We start from the raw sequence: 19,741 nt of genomic DNA, 5'->3' as shown, positions 1-19,741 counted from the left end.
AGAAAAGCATGAAGGCGACTTTCCTGGCCTGGGATTTTATAGCAGATGACCTTAAAAATATTCTGCAGTAGATCAAAAACGAAAGAAAACCATTAATCAACACATGAACATTACCCGATGCTGCTGAAGTGAAGCAGAGCAAAGTTACAGAGGTTTTAAGAGACACAGCTAAGCCTTTTGCAATTTTGCATAATTTTAAAAAGTTTACATTTGGTCAGTAGCCTATTGAACAGCAGAAATTAGGTTTTCTTTTCGGAAGTAAGTAAAAGGAAAACAGGGGCCAACAGCGCTCTAAACAACGGTAGACTTATACATAACAAGCAAGCGAATAATGAAGAAAACTGATTTTTAGATGGGAAATTGTTCTGGAAGTACAGAGAGAGAGAGAGAGAAAGAGAGAGAGAGAGAGAGAGAGAAAGAGAGCTGTGTATGAAGTGTGATTTTATCGTGGTGGAAGCAAAACAGCAAAAGTCAGAGGGAATTCATGACGATGTACGTGAAGCGAAGTTTGGATCTTCTTTTGCATCTGGTTCGGTCAATATTGTTTGGAGAGAGATAAAAACCCGCAGCTTCAGAATCTAGCGCAAAAAGGGCGTAAACACAAAGCGCGGACCCGCCGAAACATCAGAATCAGCGAGCTGTCAGCTTTCAGCCCCGACCGTGTCTGTGCCGTCGGGTGAGAAAGGCGACATCTCACGATTCTGATCTGTCGGCAGGTCCATGCTTTGTGTTTACGTCTTTGTGCAGAATGGTGGTTATTGAAATTTTGTGAGGTTTAACCTGATATTCTGGCATTTCGGGCAAAGTACATTTATATTTAAAAATCGATATCGCGTTATCCAAGCCAGAATCTATTTTAATCGATAAATCGATAATCAAAACCCACCCCTACCAGCAACCCAAGGCAGTAAAGTTATAGATGCAGACAAATTTGTTTGTACCATCCCACAAAAAAAAACAAACAACAACTTTACAACCAATTAGCAGTCGCACTCATCAGGGCAGACTGATTCAGTCTGAACATTCAGACTGAAAATAGAAGGCGATTATTTAACAACTTTTGCCCATCTGAGAGCAACCGAAGTCAATTTGAATTGGGCTAAAATTGTTTGGAGACTGGCCACCTTCTACCAGGCAGCCAGTGCAATTTCCTTGCAGTGAAAAGCGGCCACCACAATTGCTTGTAATCGGTTGTCAAATGCAAAACAAAAAACAAAAAAAAAAAACAAGACCTAGTCATAATGAGGTTGCCATCCTATTTTAACCCTAATATGACTGATCTATTGTCAAGGCCTCTGAGTCTGACCTAATTCTTCATGCAAAAGTTTTTTTTTGTTTTTTTTTAAAAAGCACATTAATGCATATCAAACCTTTGTATAAAGTCTTATGGGAAAACGTGCATGTTTAGAAATCCTGTGAGGAAACAAATTCTCACATGCCAAGACTGACTTACAAAAAGATACTTTGCTGAACTTGTGATGTAAACTGCACAGAGGAGGGGAGAAACTCTAATTATGCTGGAGACAAAGGAAAAACAGACTGAAGACTCTAGAGATACATCTGATATATTAGAATACAAAAGTAGAGTTGAGCCTCTATTGGTTATCTCTCTGTGCTGAACCCTGACTGAGCCCTGTGGTGTTATATCATAAACAAACTAAAGGTATGACTACAATAAGTATTGTTTATCAAATGCACTGTGACTACCCTGAGGTCTGACAAACATGGAATGATCGTCGTTTTTCATCAAGCATGTGCAAAGTATATTCTTTTGAAGTTTACACTCGCTTTGTTATCCATTGTTTACTTGGAACAAGTCTTCCCCTTGCTATTGCCGTTTCTGCTCTTCTGGCACATTACACAGTGTGCATTTACCAGTTACTTTTAATTTGTGTTTTGCTGCCTGATTGGCAATATCAGTCAGGTGGATAATTTCACCAGTGCCGGTCATATTCAATTAAGCCTGCAATGTTGCTTTAATTATCTGAGACATCTCACCACTACTGTGCTGATACATTTATCACATTTTACTAATGTGCTAAAATTTGATGGTGTTAATTGAACTAAAATTGTGTCCGTGTCAGTGTCTCGAAACACCTTTTGAGGCAAATTTCCCTATGCTTTTGAAGGGCAAAGCTTCTGGAGAAAAAGTCTTCATATTACAGATACAGGTAAAACTAGAAAACAGGTAAAGCAGGGAGAGAAGAGACACAGACTGTAGACTACAGAAGAGAAGACAGTAGAAAGCTGAGAGATAAAACTACACAGAGGCAGCAGGCAGACTGGGACACAGGCAGACGGAGAAAAAAAAGAGCTCTGTGATAACATCGCACCCATGGACATGAACATGATGATGAACTGTGTAGTGAGATTTGAATCAAACCTCGGGTTTTGTCTTTGATGTTCGCCATTCAAAATCAGCGGGGACTGGCGAACAACATTAGCACTTTCTTCTCACTCACACACATTCACCATCAGTGGAAACCCAAAGCTGTAATCTCTATTAAAATGCACTAAAACAAAGCAGAGAAAGATTATGCTCTGGTTAAGTTTCATTACAGCTACATTATGCTTCAGTCATGAAGTGCATTTGTCTCTGTCAGTCCTCTGTGGTGGCTGCATTAAACGACATTACACTTAATAAAAGGCATCTATTTTTACCCAGTTTAATTCAACCAGGTAGGTCAATTAAGAATAAAGTCTCCCACAAACTGAAAACCTGCCCTGTGCAAAAAAGCACATCAGCCCAGGAAAGATAATGAAGTTTGGATTTGTTTTTCTTTTTTCTATTAAGCAATCAATTTCTTCCGCACAGCTCAAGGTCACTGGGAGAAATGTGATAGATTCTGCGGGGATTGCAACTCAAGTAGTGTCAGACATTCTGGGTATTACATCTCAGGTGTACACGACACACACAAAGAGCAACCGCTGTGTCCATATATGCTAAAAACTCAGCATGCATCTGCACACTTAAACTTAGGTCTGTAATGTTTCAGAAGGTGAGCCTGGTTAACTTATGATTTCATGACAAATGAAGCAGATAGAATATTTGAAATTGATTCAACTGTGGAATTTGTATTTCAAAGACATGCTAGTGAGAGATGCCATTGTTAGGCGGAAAAACCAAAATAAACTTATCAGAGAGAGCAAAATCTTTAGTCGTGGCTAAATTACCAGTCTGGTACAAAAGGAGTGCACCTAGCAGCTCAGCAACACCAAAAGACCCAAAATACCACACAAATAAAGTGTATTAAGACAGAGTTATTTCCGGGGTTAAGAAAAACAACTTTACAACACCCGGAACAAGTCAAGAACACTGTTAAGGAGATAAGAGTATCACTGTCAAAGTCTACAATCAAGAGATGCCTTCATGAATTCATAAAATGTATAATGTGTATAAAATGTCTGTAATGTAACTTTGTTAAACCCTTGAACATCAGTCATATAATTGTTTGATTGTAAATCCACTGTGGGGGTATACAGAGGCAAAACTGTACAAACTGCATCAAATTGTGGACATAAATGCACTTTAGTTCAGTCAAGCGCACTGGGAGTATGGTACAAAGTGAGGATGTTTTACAAGGCTGACATTAATAGATCTTTTTGTACTGTTACCCAATAAGTGTCAGGTCCTGGGCTGATGTTCTTGGGAACTTTGAATCGATCTTCTCTGGAGGACATCAGTGCCAACTTTGGAGCAGATTTTACACTTGGGTTGTACTGGCCGGGGCCTGATGAACACAAACACACTTAAAAGCCAGTAAACATACAAAGAACATTCTTTTTACCTTACCGGACTTAGTATAGTTTTGTATTTCCTGATTAGTTTTTATTTTTATTTATTTTTTACGTTTTGGTTTTAATTTGATTGTAGTTATAGTTAGTTTCCTTTTCATTGTTTGAAAATGTTTATTTTTAGTCTAGTTTCTATTAGTTTTCATCTTAGTTCTAATCTTTATTAATTATTATTGTATGACAGGCATGTGTCAGAGGCAACATTTAGCAAAATCACTACAAGTATTACAATAAAAACACAGAACCTTTTCAAAACAGCTCACTCACAGTCTTGTGGAAATCTAAAGTCTCAAGAAATATTTCTATGAAAGCCTCATAAGGCAAATTGGGATAACATTTTTACCAAACTAACAAATACAATATGTTTATTTTATTTTCATTAGTGTTCCAAGTTCAAAAAATCATTTCAGTTAGTTTAAATTCTTTCTAAAAGTCTAGATTTAAATTTAATTTTAGTTAACTAAATCTTTTTTCACCTTTAGTTTTTCATTTAGTTTTAGTTAACTATAATAACTTGGCCACATACTATCACCTTCAGGCTAAGCAATCATAAGATCTGAGCCAAAAAATCCCATCATAATCTTAAATTGTTAGTACAAATCTATATTTCTGTTGATTATCAAATTCTATACAAGTTTTAGCACAATTAAAACTAAAAGAAGTAACTGCCATGTGACTCTCTGGATAAAAGGTCTACAGCAAAGCTGTGGCAGATAAGAATTGTAATTGTTTTTTGTAATCTCTGGAAAATGATATACCTGCATAATACTGGACTCTGATGTGAATCAGAGGATGGACAGAGGATGGACACAATCCAATAAAACTTCAAAGCTAAGGTTACAAGAATAATGCTAACACCCAACTTTTAAGGAGTTATGATAAGAACTTTTACAATTGATTTTTAAATGGTTTAATGGACCCCTGGGCAAGATATTATATTCACTGCATTTAGAATTGTGATGAGGGGACATAAAATATATAAAGAATTCATCATTGGTCTAACAGCTTTAAAGTAAGACAACAGTAGGTGCTATTCAGCCCCAGTGGCTAAATGCAATCAACTTATGACTACACACATGGTTAAAAACACCTTGAGCAACTGCTAATGTCACAGATCATTATGAGCACCACAGTCATTAATTTTTGCTCAGAAATAATGCATAGCTAAACGCTCGGTCCTACCATTATCAGAAATATGATCACGTTAGACCCAGCATGATAAGTAATATAATGTTCCATATATTATAGACCTATTCATAAATGCAAATTCAACTATGGGGGGGGAAAAAAGCATGTGCATATCAGTGTGCTTATTGTGTGTCTCTAAGTTCACGTTAAGTGTCCATATACGCGTGTCCACATAAGTGCTTCAGGGTGGAGATGTATAAGTGTGTGCGTGTTTGCGTTCTAAGCAGAAACAATTCTGCAAACAGTTCAAATCTATTTATATGCAAATTGAATTTTGGTTAAACGGTTTGAGGTTTCTCCTGGGTTGAGTCCCTTGGTGAAAGGGGGCTAGTCATAAATTATCCAAGTAAGTCATGAATCTATCAATTTTCTAACAACATTTTTCAAAGGGGGTGTAACTCAGGTAAATATTAGGTTTGAGGCCCATAGAGATGAAACTAATTGGACTGTATGATAGCAAAGGGAGGCACAGTACAGTTTGTGAATATTTAGCTCTGAAAAGAAAGGAAGGACCGACCCACACATAGACCAAGCCGTTTCTCTTTACATAATGTCCTTGTGGGTCTTTATTATAATGTGTTTTGAGGGGGGCCACTGAACCTGTGGAGCCCAACAACATAGAAGACCAAAATGCTGGACGCAACAAAGCTAACACTTGAAATTGGGTTTAACGCTTTGTTTAGTGTTTAGGTATTCAGTTAGGCATTCAGCTGTGGAAGTAAGGGTTATGGTATGGGGCAGGGAAATGCATTATTTTGATTGACAGACCAAACATAAAATCGAGTGCTACACCTGGCACGCTGGAGTTACTGTGTAGGAAGAAATCATTTCTCGGTGCAGCAGACAGGAAGCAGCTTTGCCGTTTCTTAGCGTCTTCACTTCGGGGTTCTAAGTAAGAGTGGCCATTAACCTTCTCAAATGTCTGACTCACATTGTATCTGCTGGGTGCAGGGGAATCCTACAAGAAGAGAAAAGCAGAGCATAGGAGAGTAATGATATATTAGAAAAAACTGACACTAACATTTATGCAACAAAATGAAATGCACAAATGTGCAGTTTCCACTTTTAACATTTCACAGCTGCAAGGTCAGCCATCTGTTATTAGAACACACTCACATGATCCCATTTATTATAGTGTCACTCATGTATGCATGAATATTGGCGTGCAAATGCAAGGTAATCCAAACAGTGTCAAATCATCTTCGTCGGGGCTATTGTTTTTATCTAGAAATAAAACAAGCAGTGAAAAACTACTTTAGTTAATTGATGTCAAAATGCAAACTAGAATTTAAAAAACTGAACAATTTAACAAACTCAAACAATATTGTGAACTTACAAAACAAGTTGCTTAAAAGAAAAATGCACCAATAATGATAAACACATGCACAGTGTCTTCAGTTGTAGTGTTTGTCATTTTGGTCAAATTTGTCAACACATGTTTGTGAAGAATGAAATATCTGCATAAGATTTACAGTTATGTTTAATATGGCTACTGGTTTTTAGGCGGATAGTGTGCAGTTTGAACTGCGATACCTGTGTGACCGCACATATTCCCCCCCAGGGAGGCGTCTGAGGACATCACCTTGGGAAAAGGTGGGCCCCTGTTGAGGGGCCCTAGTGTAGCACGCAACTCAGGCTCCCTTCAAGTACCTAACGGTTATCGCAAGTCTACTTCGGAAGTGACGTGATGCACACAGACATCATCTTTAAAAGCCTGAATGGCACAATGGCAATCATAAATGCCATCATGTCCCGTAATTGTAAAACGGTGTGAAAATGGAGTTGGCGTACAAAGTGAAATTCAGCAAAGCCACCCTGTGCTCTGACAGACATGCACAGCTGGAAACTGAGAATATTTCGAGCCTGAAAAATGAGATCTGCTGATTCAGAGTTTGCACGCTTTTTTGTGGAAAAAAAAAAGTTTAGAGAGAAACTCAGAGTTTGAATGTGTGACAGAATGACCAGCAGCTAAATTGCCAACTGCTTTCTGCAGCCCAATCAACCAGGCAGGCTAAGATGCCCCGATATGTTTGGAGTTCATGGTCACAGAGTTCGCGGCAGGGGCAGTACCTGCCTGAGCCAGTAAATTTGGTCCAGCTGAGAAGGAGAAAATAAGAAAATTTGTAGAAAATTTGCAGAGGTTAGACAGAAGAGCTGCGAAGGCAACCCACACCATGGTTGCCGGACAAGACTAGATAAGACACTGACATTGACGGCTCCACAGGTGGTGGATTAAGCAAGCCGCTATTTTCCGCATTGTTCAGATCCAAAGATAATTCATAGCTGTGCACAGTGATGCAAATAGACAGGGGTTGGCTCCATGTCGAGGTGAACTCGGATATCTGAAAACAGGGACAGGTGTTTCTTTTTTTTTACCCTTGTCACCTCTGAGTGTATTATGAACTGCACAGCTTTAAAGAACTTTCTCCTCAAACGTTAGCTCCGGGATACCTTTCAGGAACGTTGTTGTGCAAAACAAGCTGCACCCCTGAGAAATTAAATTAGTTAAATTAGCACACCCCAGGCAATCTGCTCACTAAAGGGAGCACTGCTAGCACCAACAAGAGGAGTTAAACTAATGTTAAACTGGCAGCTGACAACAACGCCAACTAGTAATAGTTAACTATGATGACAGAGCATTGTATGTATGTATGTGTGCTGATATGTGGGCCTCATATGTGATCACGTCTATCTTCAAAACTGTGACTATAAGTGTCTTTAACCAGGACATGAAACTGCATGAAATCTATCTGTTGTACCAACCAAATCAACCTAAATGTGCACATACACTGAAAGTTTGTAGATACTACACTCCTACAAAAAACAATGTCAGAAACAGATTGCAACTCCAACATGTCACAAGTAATTTCTTGCACATAGACTACATATCAGATTATTATAACCTTAGTGTTTATAATAAATATTAATACATAGCTAATTCACAGAGGTACCCTTGGTGATACCAGTGATAGAATTTTAAATCTGAAATGGAGAATGGGTGAATCGCGGGTGAAACTCGCACTTTGACTGCTGCAGAGGAACCTCAGTTACTGGGGATTTGTCAGTGGGTCTCTGAATAATTGATGCTGAATGCTGAATATAGCGGCACTATCCACTTATCCTAAACATAGGAAGGCTGTCATTTACCTCACGCTGTCATTTCCCAACTGCTGCATTCTCCCTCTCCTCCTAGTGAGCCGTCCATCTTTAATCACTTTTAACTGCGGCCATTTAGCTTTTCATTATAGACACAGCAGGGGGACAAGGTGGCAAGCACAACATGTGTACAACAATATAACGGTACACAAAACATGGAAAAAAATCATTTCTATGTAAATGTAAAACTGAAATTGAAAGAAGGTGAAGAAAACAGTGACACAGTCTCCTGTAGTTTGCCTGGTTTGGTTGGTGTCATAGTTGATTTAATACAACTGACACCTGTAGGCACATCTGTGGAGCCCTATGGTCTATAATTATACCGGAATATGGAACAAACCATGTTCCCAGTAGTAGTCATCAACTATTGACAGCACTCAGGTTGACTTTAATTACACACCCTTGACATTTAGACAGCTCGATACTTGCCTTCTACACACACACACACACACACACACACACACACACACACACACAGACACACTTTTCTTAATGATTCTGTCACATTGCCCTTGTCTGTCTGAAAGTGACTGAGTGAATAAATACAGTAGATGCTAGATACATGTTTGTGACAGCCAATGGTACAGAACAACATAAATTAAATATTTTTATGTTGGTATTTTTATAATGCAAGTCTATCAGAAATTAACAGAATATAACTATAAGTATTAATAAGATATTAATTAATGGTATTTTTCTAATGCATGCTCTCACTGAAGGATTAAAAAATAACTACAAAAACTGAATATGTGTGCATCTCCACATCAGTTGTTAGACCTCACATTGCTGTGTCAAGTGGCTGGTGCTATTTGAAGAAAACAAATCTCTTCTCAAGAGGGCTGCTGCACAATTTCACATTATAGTGAGGGTCTCTGTGGAGCATTCGGTTTATTCATGAAAAATGTTTGGAGCACACCTCTCAGAACTGTTACCTTGATCAAGAAAAATGAAGTTGTGGGAACAATTTTTCCTTGTACAAAATTTTATGTTTATTATGGTTATTTCTAACTATTTTATTCAAAATTTTTACAATTTCACCAATCATATACATGTATATGTATAAATGTTGGTTATTTTTTACTTTTTCATGCACATACGTAAAGTATCATTTCTACAAGAACAGCCAGAATACTATCCTTTAGTATTCTCACGCATCGTCATTCACAGCTTTAGAAGAGTTTCACCATGGCTAAATCCAAACACAAAGTGAGATGTTTCATATTATCTTTTTACAGTATAGCCTTTCTTCCGCACCATCTCCTCTCATACTAATGACTCAAGCACACTTGACAGTGGCTGTATTAATGATCTGGCGGTACGCGCAGTGACAGCTTTGAATAATGGTCAGGCATAACATATGAGGTGTATGTGTGTCTCTGTCCATGTGCACATCTACGTGTGTGTGTGTGTGTGTGTGTGTGTGTGTGTGTGTGTGTGTGTGTGTGTGTGTGTGTACGTACATCCCATTCTTCATCATCTCATTACTCTTAAAGCCTTTCACTCTTCTTTTCAGAGTGGAATGCTATTTTCAGACTTTCAGACTGTACTTCCATGCTGGATATAATATATTTTGACTTTCTACCTCTCTCTTGCATATATGTATGTATGTGTATGTATATATAGATAGATGGATGGATGGATGGATAGATAGATAGATAGATAGATAGATAGATAGATAGATAGATAGATAGATAGATGTGTGTGTATGTATGTACGTATGTATATATATATATATATATATATATATATATATATATATATACATACACAGTCTGCATGTGTCTTCGGAATAATATTACCTGTTTACAGTGCAAAGACTTTCGAATCCTTAAATTCTCTGTTTAATTTGCTCTCAAGTGTAGGCAATTAAGACAGTTAAGTCCATGCAACACTCTACTTACTTTTCAAAAGTGCTTAGACATCTGGGGCTGTGATCAACACCCAACAAGAGTACTGTTGGCCTAAATACTAAATAATTCTAGCAAAGAATTTTCCTTCAGCAAAGAAAAAACAGTGGGAGATTGTGTGGTTCACCCAGCTGCTATATAAAGGGTGTTACTGGTTGAATTAGAAGAAAAATAAATTAATGGATCGTAAATCTATAGACACAATAATATAATTTGTTTATATGACAAGCACTGCACCATTTTTTTGTTTAATCAGCAGCATTTGTTTTATTTTCTTTTGTGTGTGTTGTTTTGCTTTGTGTAACAAAATGGAGTGATGACATTTAAATGAAAGGAGAACACCCAGAAAGCACTGTCTATCAGTGTGTCATAGGCACAGCTGGTGTCTCATCACAGAGCCTGATAACCATCTGTCTGATTTTAGTAGTGGAGGTATGGTTGGTGTCGTAAGGCCTTAATGAGGTTTTAGACAGGTCTTCAATATAGATGCAGTGACAGAAGGAAACCATATGGGTCCCATTTGCTTCCTACTCACACTTTATGGGCAGCAGTTATTCTAACAATTTGCTGACAGCTACAGTTTTCTGCTGTGTTTTGTAGTCTTGTAATCTTGCTTTCTCCTTAATTTATTTTTATCCTTGTCTTTCCTTGCATATTTACTATTACCTTATTGCCTTGCCTTTCTCTTTCTTGAGTTTCTTTTTGTGCTGATTTTTGCTAGCTCGGTCTCCATCACTCATTCTTTTGCAAAAGTGCTCAACTTCCTGCTTTAACAAACTTAAATGTACACATCCATAGCTGGTTGGATTCTGAGGAACAATTGTATGGAAGTTTTACATTTCTGTCTTGATGAACCACAGTGAACCGAGACCTAACACACTTTTCTTTTTTTCAGTCACATTTACTGTTATAATCAGGGATGCTCATATTAAATATTGCCTGTAATCCTTGTAGGCCAAAGCTCAGGCTTCAGACAGCTTCCGACAGTGTTTTATAATGTCATTTGGAAGAAATATAGTCACCTCATTGATTAAAAAGAATGCTTTTATGAATGGAGGGAGGAATTGGCTTCAGTAACATCAGGGGCAGAACGGTGGTACAGTGGTTAGAACTGTATTGTTGCCTCAGAGCTTAAAAGTCCTGGGTTTGAATCCACCAACCACCCAGGGCTGAAGCAAATTAATGGATGTAACTTGTTTCAGACAAAGGATGAACTGACGCTCTGCACCAAGGCTGAGTAAAACCCAACAAAGTTCTTCTAGTGGTGTCCAAGAATACAAATCTGAAGCTCAAAATGTGAGCATAATAAGTTCCCTTTAAGTGACTCCTTCTGACTGATTTATGCAGCAATCACAGACCAATCTATAGAGTGGGGCAGGTTAATAATCCTGTATAAAGTCTGACACCCACAGCTGGGGCCTTGATGATCTATGATAGATCCAGCAGTGTTCCAGAAGTGCCCAATTGAGTATAACACCCATGCCAGGCCTTACACCTTACTGGGCTTTACTTTTCCTGCTGTCCCCTGGCCGCCTGCCTAGATGACAGTGCACTTGGCTCCTAAAATCATCACCTCCTACTAAACAGCTGTCCATAGCCAAATACACACAAAACACACAGCTGCTGCATAAAACGGATACATGCCCACACCTGCATATGGCAGCACACACACACGCACTCAAAAAAAGGCACTAAACACACAGCTGCTGGCCACAGCTGGTGCCCATACTTTGGACAGAGAAATACACGTGTACATAGGCATGCACATACACAGAGTGGACACAGCTGCTTAACACATGCGTCTCCTTCATCAACTCGAAGAGTGAGACAAAGAGAGAGAAACATCGAGAAACCGATTAACCGTCAGAGAAAAAGGTAATGCGAGGGGAGAAAAATATCTAGAGATGGTCAAACCAAAACATAAATGGTATACAAGCAAAAAGAAATCTGTAAAGATTAGAACAAACAACTGAAGCTGAGAAAACTGGCGGCATAAGTGAAATGCAGTCCTCTTAATAGACAAAGACAAGATCAAATTAAAGAACCAGGCCTGCTACATCTCACTTCTCCTAATCCAATCTATACGTGGAAAATAAGTTTTTAATTTGTTTAAATACTGATCTCTATTCTGGGCAGTGTCACAGGTCTGCAGGTATCTGCTGACGATTCCATTATTCTCAAATAAATAAATACAAATGGGACCCAATCTCTCGCTACTTTCAAAAGCAGGTCGATACAAATAAGATTTGACAGAGCATCGTCCTGACGCTAGAAAGAAAAGATGCATCTGAAAGGCTTCATTTATCAAAATCGCAGCATTTTACATCTGGCTTTGTATTAATGCTGCTAGCTGACAATATTTCTTATTTGACTCACTCTAAGCAACTGATTTGAAAGAAACAGTGGACACGTGAAAGGAATCATTACCTACTTTATTAAAGACTTTCCTCACCAGAAAGCAGACGGCAGACTGGTGGATGTTACAGTTTTTTCTGAATGCTTAAACCCTAACTGTGATTCCTGTAGCACAATCTCTAAAACTATTCAGACTTATAGCAAAACCACTCACTGAGTTTGCAAAACTAAAAGCACAAAAACTGCTTTGCACTCAGTTTGCAATTTTGTAACACACACTTTGCACAACTGTAGGCACAATTCACTGCACAACACTCAATTACCAAATTTCCAACACACTCCTAGCAAAAGTATACACATGTATGGCTATCATTAACACTAATTTGCCAACTGTCTGGCACACTTTCACATGTGAAAGCTTTTTTAGATAATTAGTTCACTTTGCAATCAGCCTAAGCACTATAATACAGGTAAGCTGTGTGTGCGGAGTACAATGGAGGGAGCAGAAAGAGTGAGAAGTAGAGGAGGCCGAGGAAGAGGACGTGGAGGTGAAGAAGTAAATGGTAAATGGCCTGTATTTATATAGCGCTTTACTAGTCCCTAAGGACCCCAAAGCGCTTTACATATCCAGTCATCCACCCATTCACACACACATTCACACACTGGTGATGGCAAGCTACATTGTAGCCACAGCCACCCTGGGGCGCACTGACAGAGGCGAGGCTGCCGGACACTGGCGCCACCGGGCCCTCTGACCACCACCAGTAGGCAACGGGTGAAGTGTCTTGCCCAAGGACACAACGACCAAGACTGTCCAAGCCGGGGCTCGAACCGGCAACCTTCCGATTACAAGGCGAACGCCCAACTCTTGAGCCACGATCGCCCGCAAGTAGGATGAAGAGGACGACAAGGACAAGGAGGAGCAAGAGGAAGATGAGGAGGGGGGAGAGGAAGATGAGGAGGGGGGAGAGGAAGGGTAGGAAGAGTAAGAAATAGAATTGCTGATGACATCAGAGCTACAATAGTGGACCATGTAATCAACCGTGGAATGACCCTGAGGGTAGCTGGCCAACGGGTCCAGCCTAACTCGAGCCGCTACACTGTAGCAAGTACCATAAGGACATCTTGAAATGAGAATCGGTGAGTACAGTCACTTCGCACAAAGATTTGTAGCACTGCCATATGCCAATGAGAAACACACCAATACCATTGATGTAAAAATACTGAAATTGTTACTTTACAGAATTGCTAGATGACCAGATGCTGGGGGCAAAGGAAGCATGTTCACTGCAGACCAAGTAACCCATAGAGTCATTATGGCGATTGCAAATAATCCTATACTTGGAAATAAACACTTGTGTTTGTTTTGATGTGTTTGAATAAACACCAGTACTTGAAGTTTGGATCCCTCTATGCTTATGGATCTATGACAGAAGTATGAGCTCAAACTGACATAGCCTACCTTGTGCACAGAGAAAGCAAAAGCCAGATGTGTTTTGTATTCATACCATCAGTGTGCAGTTGGCGCATTGTGTGCTTAGTAGATGATGGCTTGTGTGTACTGTTTGATACGGAAACACCATTTTTACGAAGGTGTGAAGAGTTAGTCTAGCTGTGTTTGCTTTTGCAAGAGAACTACAATGTTTTGATTATTGGGTGACAGGTTTTCTTATTTGTGTGAAGAGTTTTGCAAAATTAGCCAATAGTTACAAAAAATGTGCTTAAGCAATCAGAAAAAACTGTAAACTGAAATGTTGTTTCAGTGCTTGGCACCAAACATTTAATTTAATCCTAGAAAAGCAAGCTGACCAGAGAAACTTTTAATGAAGTTTCTGAATATGCTTCTAAATGATGCTTCGATATTTTGGCATAGAGCATGTTACAGTAATAGGTAAACTTTAACAAATCAAGCAGATGACAGACAACCTTATTTTTTGCCTTATTTAATTGGCAAAATAAACAGTTTCCTTTTAAGTAGCATTTTAGTGTAAGAAAGGTTGTTTACATTGATGATTCTGATCAAAATACAATCTGTTTGTTATATGTCTTATAGTACAGTGTAAAGATGTGAAATCAATGGAAAATATCTGCTAATTAACTCATTCACTGCCAGCCATTGGCAGTGAATGAGTTAAACCCATTGACTCATTCACTGCCATTGACGGCTATAGACGTCAATGGCAGTGAATGAGTTAATTAAGAAAATGTAAAACAAATGATTTTTTTTGTCTGTACATGATACAGATATGAGTATTTAATGACAACAGCCCAAACACCATACCAGCAATGCACATGATGGGTGTGGCCTCTGCAAACACTTGTTGTACTTTTATGAATTTGCCAGAAGTCATGTTGTGTTTATCCACCTTCTTTCGTAAAACGTCTTTTATTCCGAGTCACAGACTGAGGAGGGGCTGTTTTTCAGTTGACTTGTTTTATAACAGCGAGACAGCAGGGAGGTAACAATAACCAGGACTTCACAGCAAGAGGGGAAGAGTAGGGGGGAAACGCCAGAAAAAGAATTCCACCAAGCGTATGTGATCTTTTTTCTTCAAGCAATAACTTAGATAGCATCCACACATCATCAAATCTGAAAGTGCAACACAGACAAGTTCCCCATCTGTGCCCTATCACACATTTTAAGACGTACTTGTGTTTCTCTCTCATTTCTTTGTCTTTCCTCTGTTGCTCGTGCATCCAGCCGCATTTCCCACATTTATTCCTGTGCCTCTGACACATTCCTTTTACTGTCTCTGTGGTCTCCATTATCTCTAATCTTTTACGTCTCCCCACCCCCTCTACAACCCACAATACGCTGTCTTTGTACACTGAAAAAGATTTGCAACAATGTGCTATAGTGTTACTAAACATCTACATTTTCATCAGTTATGAATCAATGAATATGTAGCCGTCTCACTCAAGGGAAATTAAGCTTACCACGCCTTAATTAGAGGACAGGTGGGATCAGAAAAAGACATTTTTGCATTAAGCAAGTAGCTATTAAAAGAAGTACCCTTCAACAAGTACCCGTTGTTTACTCTTAACCAATATTGACATTTTACAATAACATGTTTCAGTGAAGGTTGGAACTATAATGTTGTCAAGTTTATTAGCATTTTGGCACAGCAGACATGTAGACCTGTGCTGCACAACAATCAATAAAACAATGGAGAAAACCAAAAAAGTAAGAGAACATAATTACAAGCATAATTAAAACATTAAAACTATGAGCCTGAGAGCTTCAATCAATTCTCTCTAGAAGCCAATCTAGTGCTTAGAACTATCAGAGCTATCAGTCAGCTGAAATAAGAATATAACAAGGGGTATAAAACTGTAATTTCTGTGACTGATATTTTGGTACAAGCCCATGTAAGAATTTATAAGTGAAGAAAGGGTTTTAAAAATGAATCCTAAACTCCACAGGTGGTTAAATATGTTCATGTTTCCATTTACCAGCCAGGAATCTAGCAGCAGCATTTTGTCCTAACAGCGCCTTGCCTACTCTAAATAAAGAATATCAGTCTGGATGTGATAATCACCCTCTCATTGTTTTTAAAAGAAAGCAAAGGTTTGACTTTACCTAAAAGTCTTAATTGAAATAAGCTATTTGATGACAGGTTTAATCTGCAACTCTAATTTCAGGGTGGAAAAAGATTAACAATTATACAGAAATTGACATGATACATGATTCTTTATATGAAGGTTACAGAATGAAGTGATATTTGTGAACTGAGCTTTCTGGCATCAAGCGAGATTAAAAACCAGGATTTCATTTTTATTCTCATTGAGGGCGAGGACGTTCAGCAAAAGCCGCATTTTAACCACAGCTAAATACAATTTTCTTTATCGCATCTTCTATGGCACCTTTATCAGTCAAAGTATCTGTCAATAGGCTCTGAATATTAATCTTTTATGTGAGGACTGACAGGAGCCTAACTGAGAACATGTATGTACTCCTGAAGATAATCACTCTTTATTTTGGACACTACGAGCTTTTGGCACATGAGGTACAGGATGCTGTGATGCAACAGACAAAATGTGACTGATTTAAATGAGAGCGCATCCTTTGCCCTCTCAAGCAACACAAAGAAATGTTCCCTAATCTGACACCTCCAACAGCAGCATGACATTATCTATAATAGCTCCCCAAACTGCCAACCTTTTTTCATATCGTATCACTGCTACTGTTAAAGTTTGTTAGGGTTAGGTAAGGTAGCAAAGTTCCTTGATCCAACTTAAGACAACATAGTTTAGTTTAAGGCATTAATTAAAGGCAGTAATTTTGGTTATTGTCACAACCAGTGGTGATAACGGTCAAAAGAAATCAGCATTTCTAGCACAAAGTAAAGTTCAACACAGTCAGGCTTTCTTCACAGTTTGCACTCTATTCAGTGGCTTTAGTGACATACGACTTAACAAGCTGCACATATAATACGTATTCCCCCAGCAGAGACTATATATTGTGCCTACACTAGCTGTAAATGAAATAATTGTTGGAAAACAGGCACTTCCAGCAATTTTAAACCAAAATTCAGAATGTAATTCCCTCCGTTTTGTTTTTGATTCTCTCAGCTGTCGACTCAGCTCCTGTTTAAGGCTTTGAGAGTAAGGATTAAATATAAAAATAGAATTCAAACATAGGATCACTCTCTGGACAAATGTCATCTGCAACAGTGCAGATGTCCTGTTTTAGGATCACATATTAATGCTATGTTATAGAAAAATAAAACTGTTATAAATTGTTTGATGTCAATAGATAAAAAAGAAAACCAATGAATAAAGTTCCATCTAAGAAGCTGTATGTCTTACTGATCCTCATCAGGGAATTATGAAGACTAGATGCTAATGAAAAACTTTAGATCCACCAACTGTCTGTGCACAGAGGTCCGATGGGTGTTCCAGGAAGTGGGTTAGTGACACTATTTTATGGAAAATCAATTGGTCCGTAGGCAATGGTTTCCTGCCTGCTGATCTCTAATCTGGAACATAAATTGTCCCGGAGCAGGTTAGGATTACAGCATAAGTTACCAGGGCGATTTACTCCAGTGAGAAGGGAAAAACCCTTAACACTTAAATTACCTGGATAAAACAAGACCTCAGGACAAAAAACTGTGGTTAAAGTGGTGCTAAAGTCTGCTAAAGTCGTTCCTGTGCTAAAGGATTTTACCACAGGAACGTAAACATATGTTGTTTTTGGACATTATACTCACTTGGGAGACTCTCCAAAATGCTGTGTAATTTTTGGTGTATATTCATGGTCTGAATAATCTAATCTGGTTTTAATGAAGCCCAGGCACTGCCTTTAATAGCAATCTCACCACAAAGAGCAGTGAAAGTTTTGTTGTTTACTACAGTTAATTAATATTGTAAGAGGTCATGGAAATCCCAACCTCTAAAAGACACCAGCAGAACCTTTAGCTTTGTCATTATATGCATTTATAAAGCAGCTTTACCTTCTCCTCTCCCTCTCTGTCTCTCACACACACACACACACGCACGCATACACACATACACTCAAAACATGTCACAACATCAGACCTGCATGAGTACATATAGTCCCACTCATCTTCATCCAACATCTGGCTCCAGTCAATGAAGTGTCAGTACTGTTTTGGTCAAACAGGCAAAAAAACACATTTATTTTTTTCTGAATAAATTTCTAGGCAACACTCAATCTGACAGTTCAAACAGTTTCTGACATGATAACTCTTAAGTGCTATAAAATACCTACTTGATGTATTATATGTGGCTACCTTGTTGTAGCTCCTAATAAGCCTTAAAACTTGTGGATCCACTAACAAATCAGTGTTTGCCCCACCCCAATGAAAACTGTCACTTGTGGAATTTCAAGTTATCACTTTGTTACACTTTATTGCTTTTTACTTTTAAATATGGGAATCCCACTGTATCTTGTTTAAATGTTATCCTAAATAGTGTATATATCTTTATAATGATTCACCATCAATGTTTGAGGTATGATTAGATTTCTCTCCCTAGGATCGTATGAATTGTTTTAAAATTTTCAAGGGAGGTGATGCTGAAAAAGGCTATTTTACTAGCAGTATTAAATACAGGACAATATACTTTAACCTGTACATTCATTTTGAAAGTCTTATTATATTGCAAACCTTAACCAAATATAGACATATAGCTGACGAGTATTCATTATGTATTATACAGACAGTTTCTATCCATAGATTTTCTTAAGCACCTATCAAATTCAGAGTCACAGGTGAGAGGTGGCGTACACCCTGGACAGCTTGCCAGTCTATTACACTCACACCTACAACGAATTTAAAACACAACATGCATCCATGTCTGTAGACTGTTAGAGGAAGATTACCTGGACAGAAAAAACATAGCCACAGGGAGAACAAGCAAACTACATTTGGATTTGAGTGCCAACGTTTTTTGCTGTGAGATATTCAGCGCTGACCACTGTGCCGCCCGCATTTGTACTTCAATCTTAATAGAATGTATTTCTATAAAGTAACATTTATTCCTATAAAGTTTGAGCAAGCAACCTGTTGATTCCTGTTTCTTTAACAGTAGCCAGTACATTTCCAGAGGCTGCATTCATAGCTGTGGCTAAATAAGCATTTGCATGCAGAGTTCGCATATAGTGATCAATTTCAGCCAGTGGATCCAAACAGAGCAGCAACAATCACATGATACCTGGGAAAGAAACAGGGTACACTTCACTGAGCACAGAAAGTTTTTGTATGCATCAAGTATTAGTATCCATGAGGACTGGTATTCAATATATGCCAGCCGGGGTTTGACTTTGTGTCGGATCTGAAAGGAAATAAGTGGTATCGCACATCACAAGGAGGAGGGTAAATCAGCTCGCACAACAGCACATAGCCGTAGGTCATTTCCTTTCTTATTTTGTTTATTGCTGCAAGCAAACAGAGGAGAGTGAGCAAGTATAGAAAACACAAAAAGATAGAAAAAGGGAGTCAAATCTCTCACCTGAAAAAAAACCAGTCAATACCGCTACAAAATGCAGCAGCAGGAGTCGTTCCACCCCCTGTTTCCTCTTCACTTTTTACTTTTCTATCTATCACATTTATGAAATGTTCTCAAGATATTCAAAGCATGATGGAAGTGTTACTGTCTGATGCCTCAGGGTAGAAGTGTCACTAAGCGCTCATTCAATCACTTAATTGTGCGTGTGTGTGTGTTGATCTCCTGTGTGTGAACCACTACAAATTGTGTGTGCATTAATAAGAGTTTGCAAATGGACCTATCTAGACATGTTTCTACATTCCAGGTGATATCGGAGTAATATGTATGTATTTATGTGTTTATGGGTGCATTTCAAATGAGTCGCGTTCACA

General features: G+C 38.5%; 1 protein-coding gene across 1 annotated transcript in view; it reads right to left on the bottom strand.

Annotated features, from left to right (window-relative positions):
- The window catches only part of stpg2 (sperm-tail PG-rich repeat containing 2), a 62,897-nt gene that overhangs the window by 7,617 nt on the left and 35,539 nt on the right, over window positions 1–19,741 (bottom strand). The window contains exons 11-12 of the mRNA XM_085368341.1: window positions 5,776–5,941; window positions 3,616–3,731 (exon numbers count right to left, since the gene is read on the bottom strand). Of these exons, the coding sequence (XP_085224467.1) occupies window positions 3,616–3,731; window positions 5,776–5,941 (282 nt within the window). The remainder of the gene's footprint in view (window positions 1–3,615; window positions 3,732–5,775; window positions 5,942–19,741) is intronic.

Source organism: Diplotaxodon limnothrissa, linkage group LG12, assembly GCF_057381915.1.
Source record: "Diplotaxodon limnothrissa isolate DT_005_m linkage group LG12, D_limnothrissa_male_GT1.1, whole genome shotgun sequence".
In the NCBI taxonomy this organism is placed as follows: domain Eukaryota; kingdom Metazoa; phylum Chordata; class Actinopteri; order Cichliformes; family Cichlidae; genus Diplotaxodon; species Diplotaxodon limnothrissa.
Note: the sequence above shows the minus strand (reverse complement) of the source record. Positions and strands in the feature narration are given on the sequence as shown.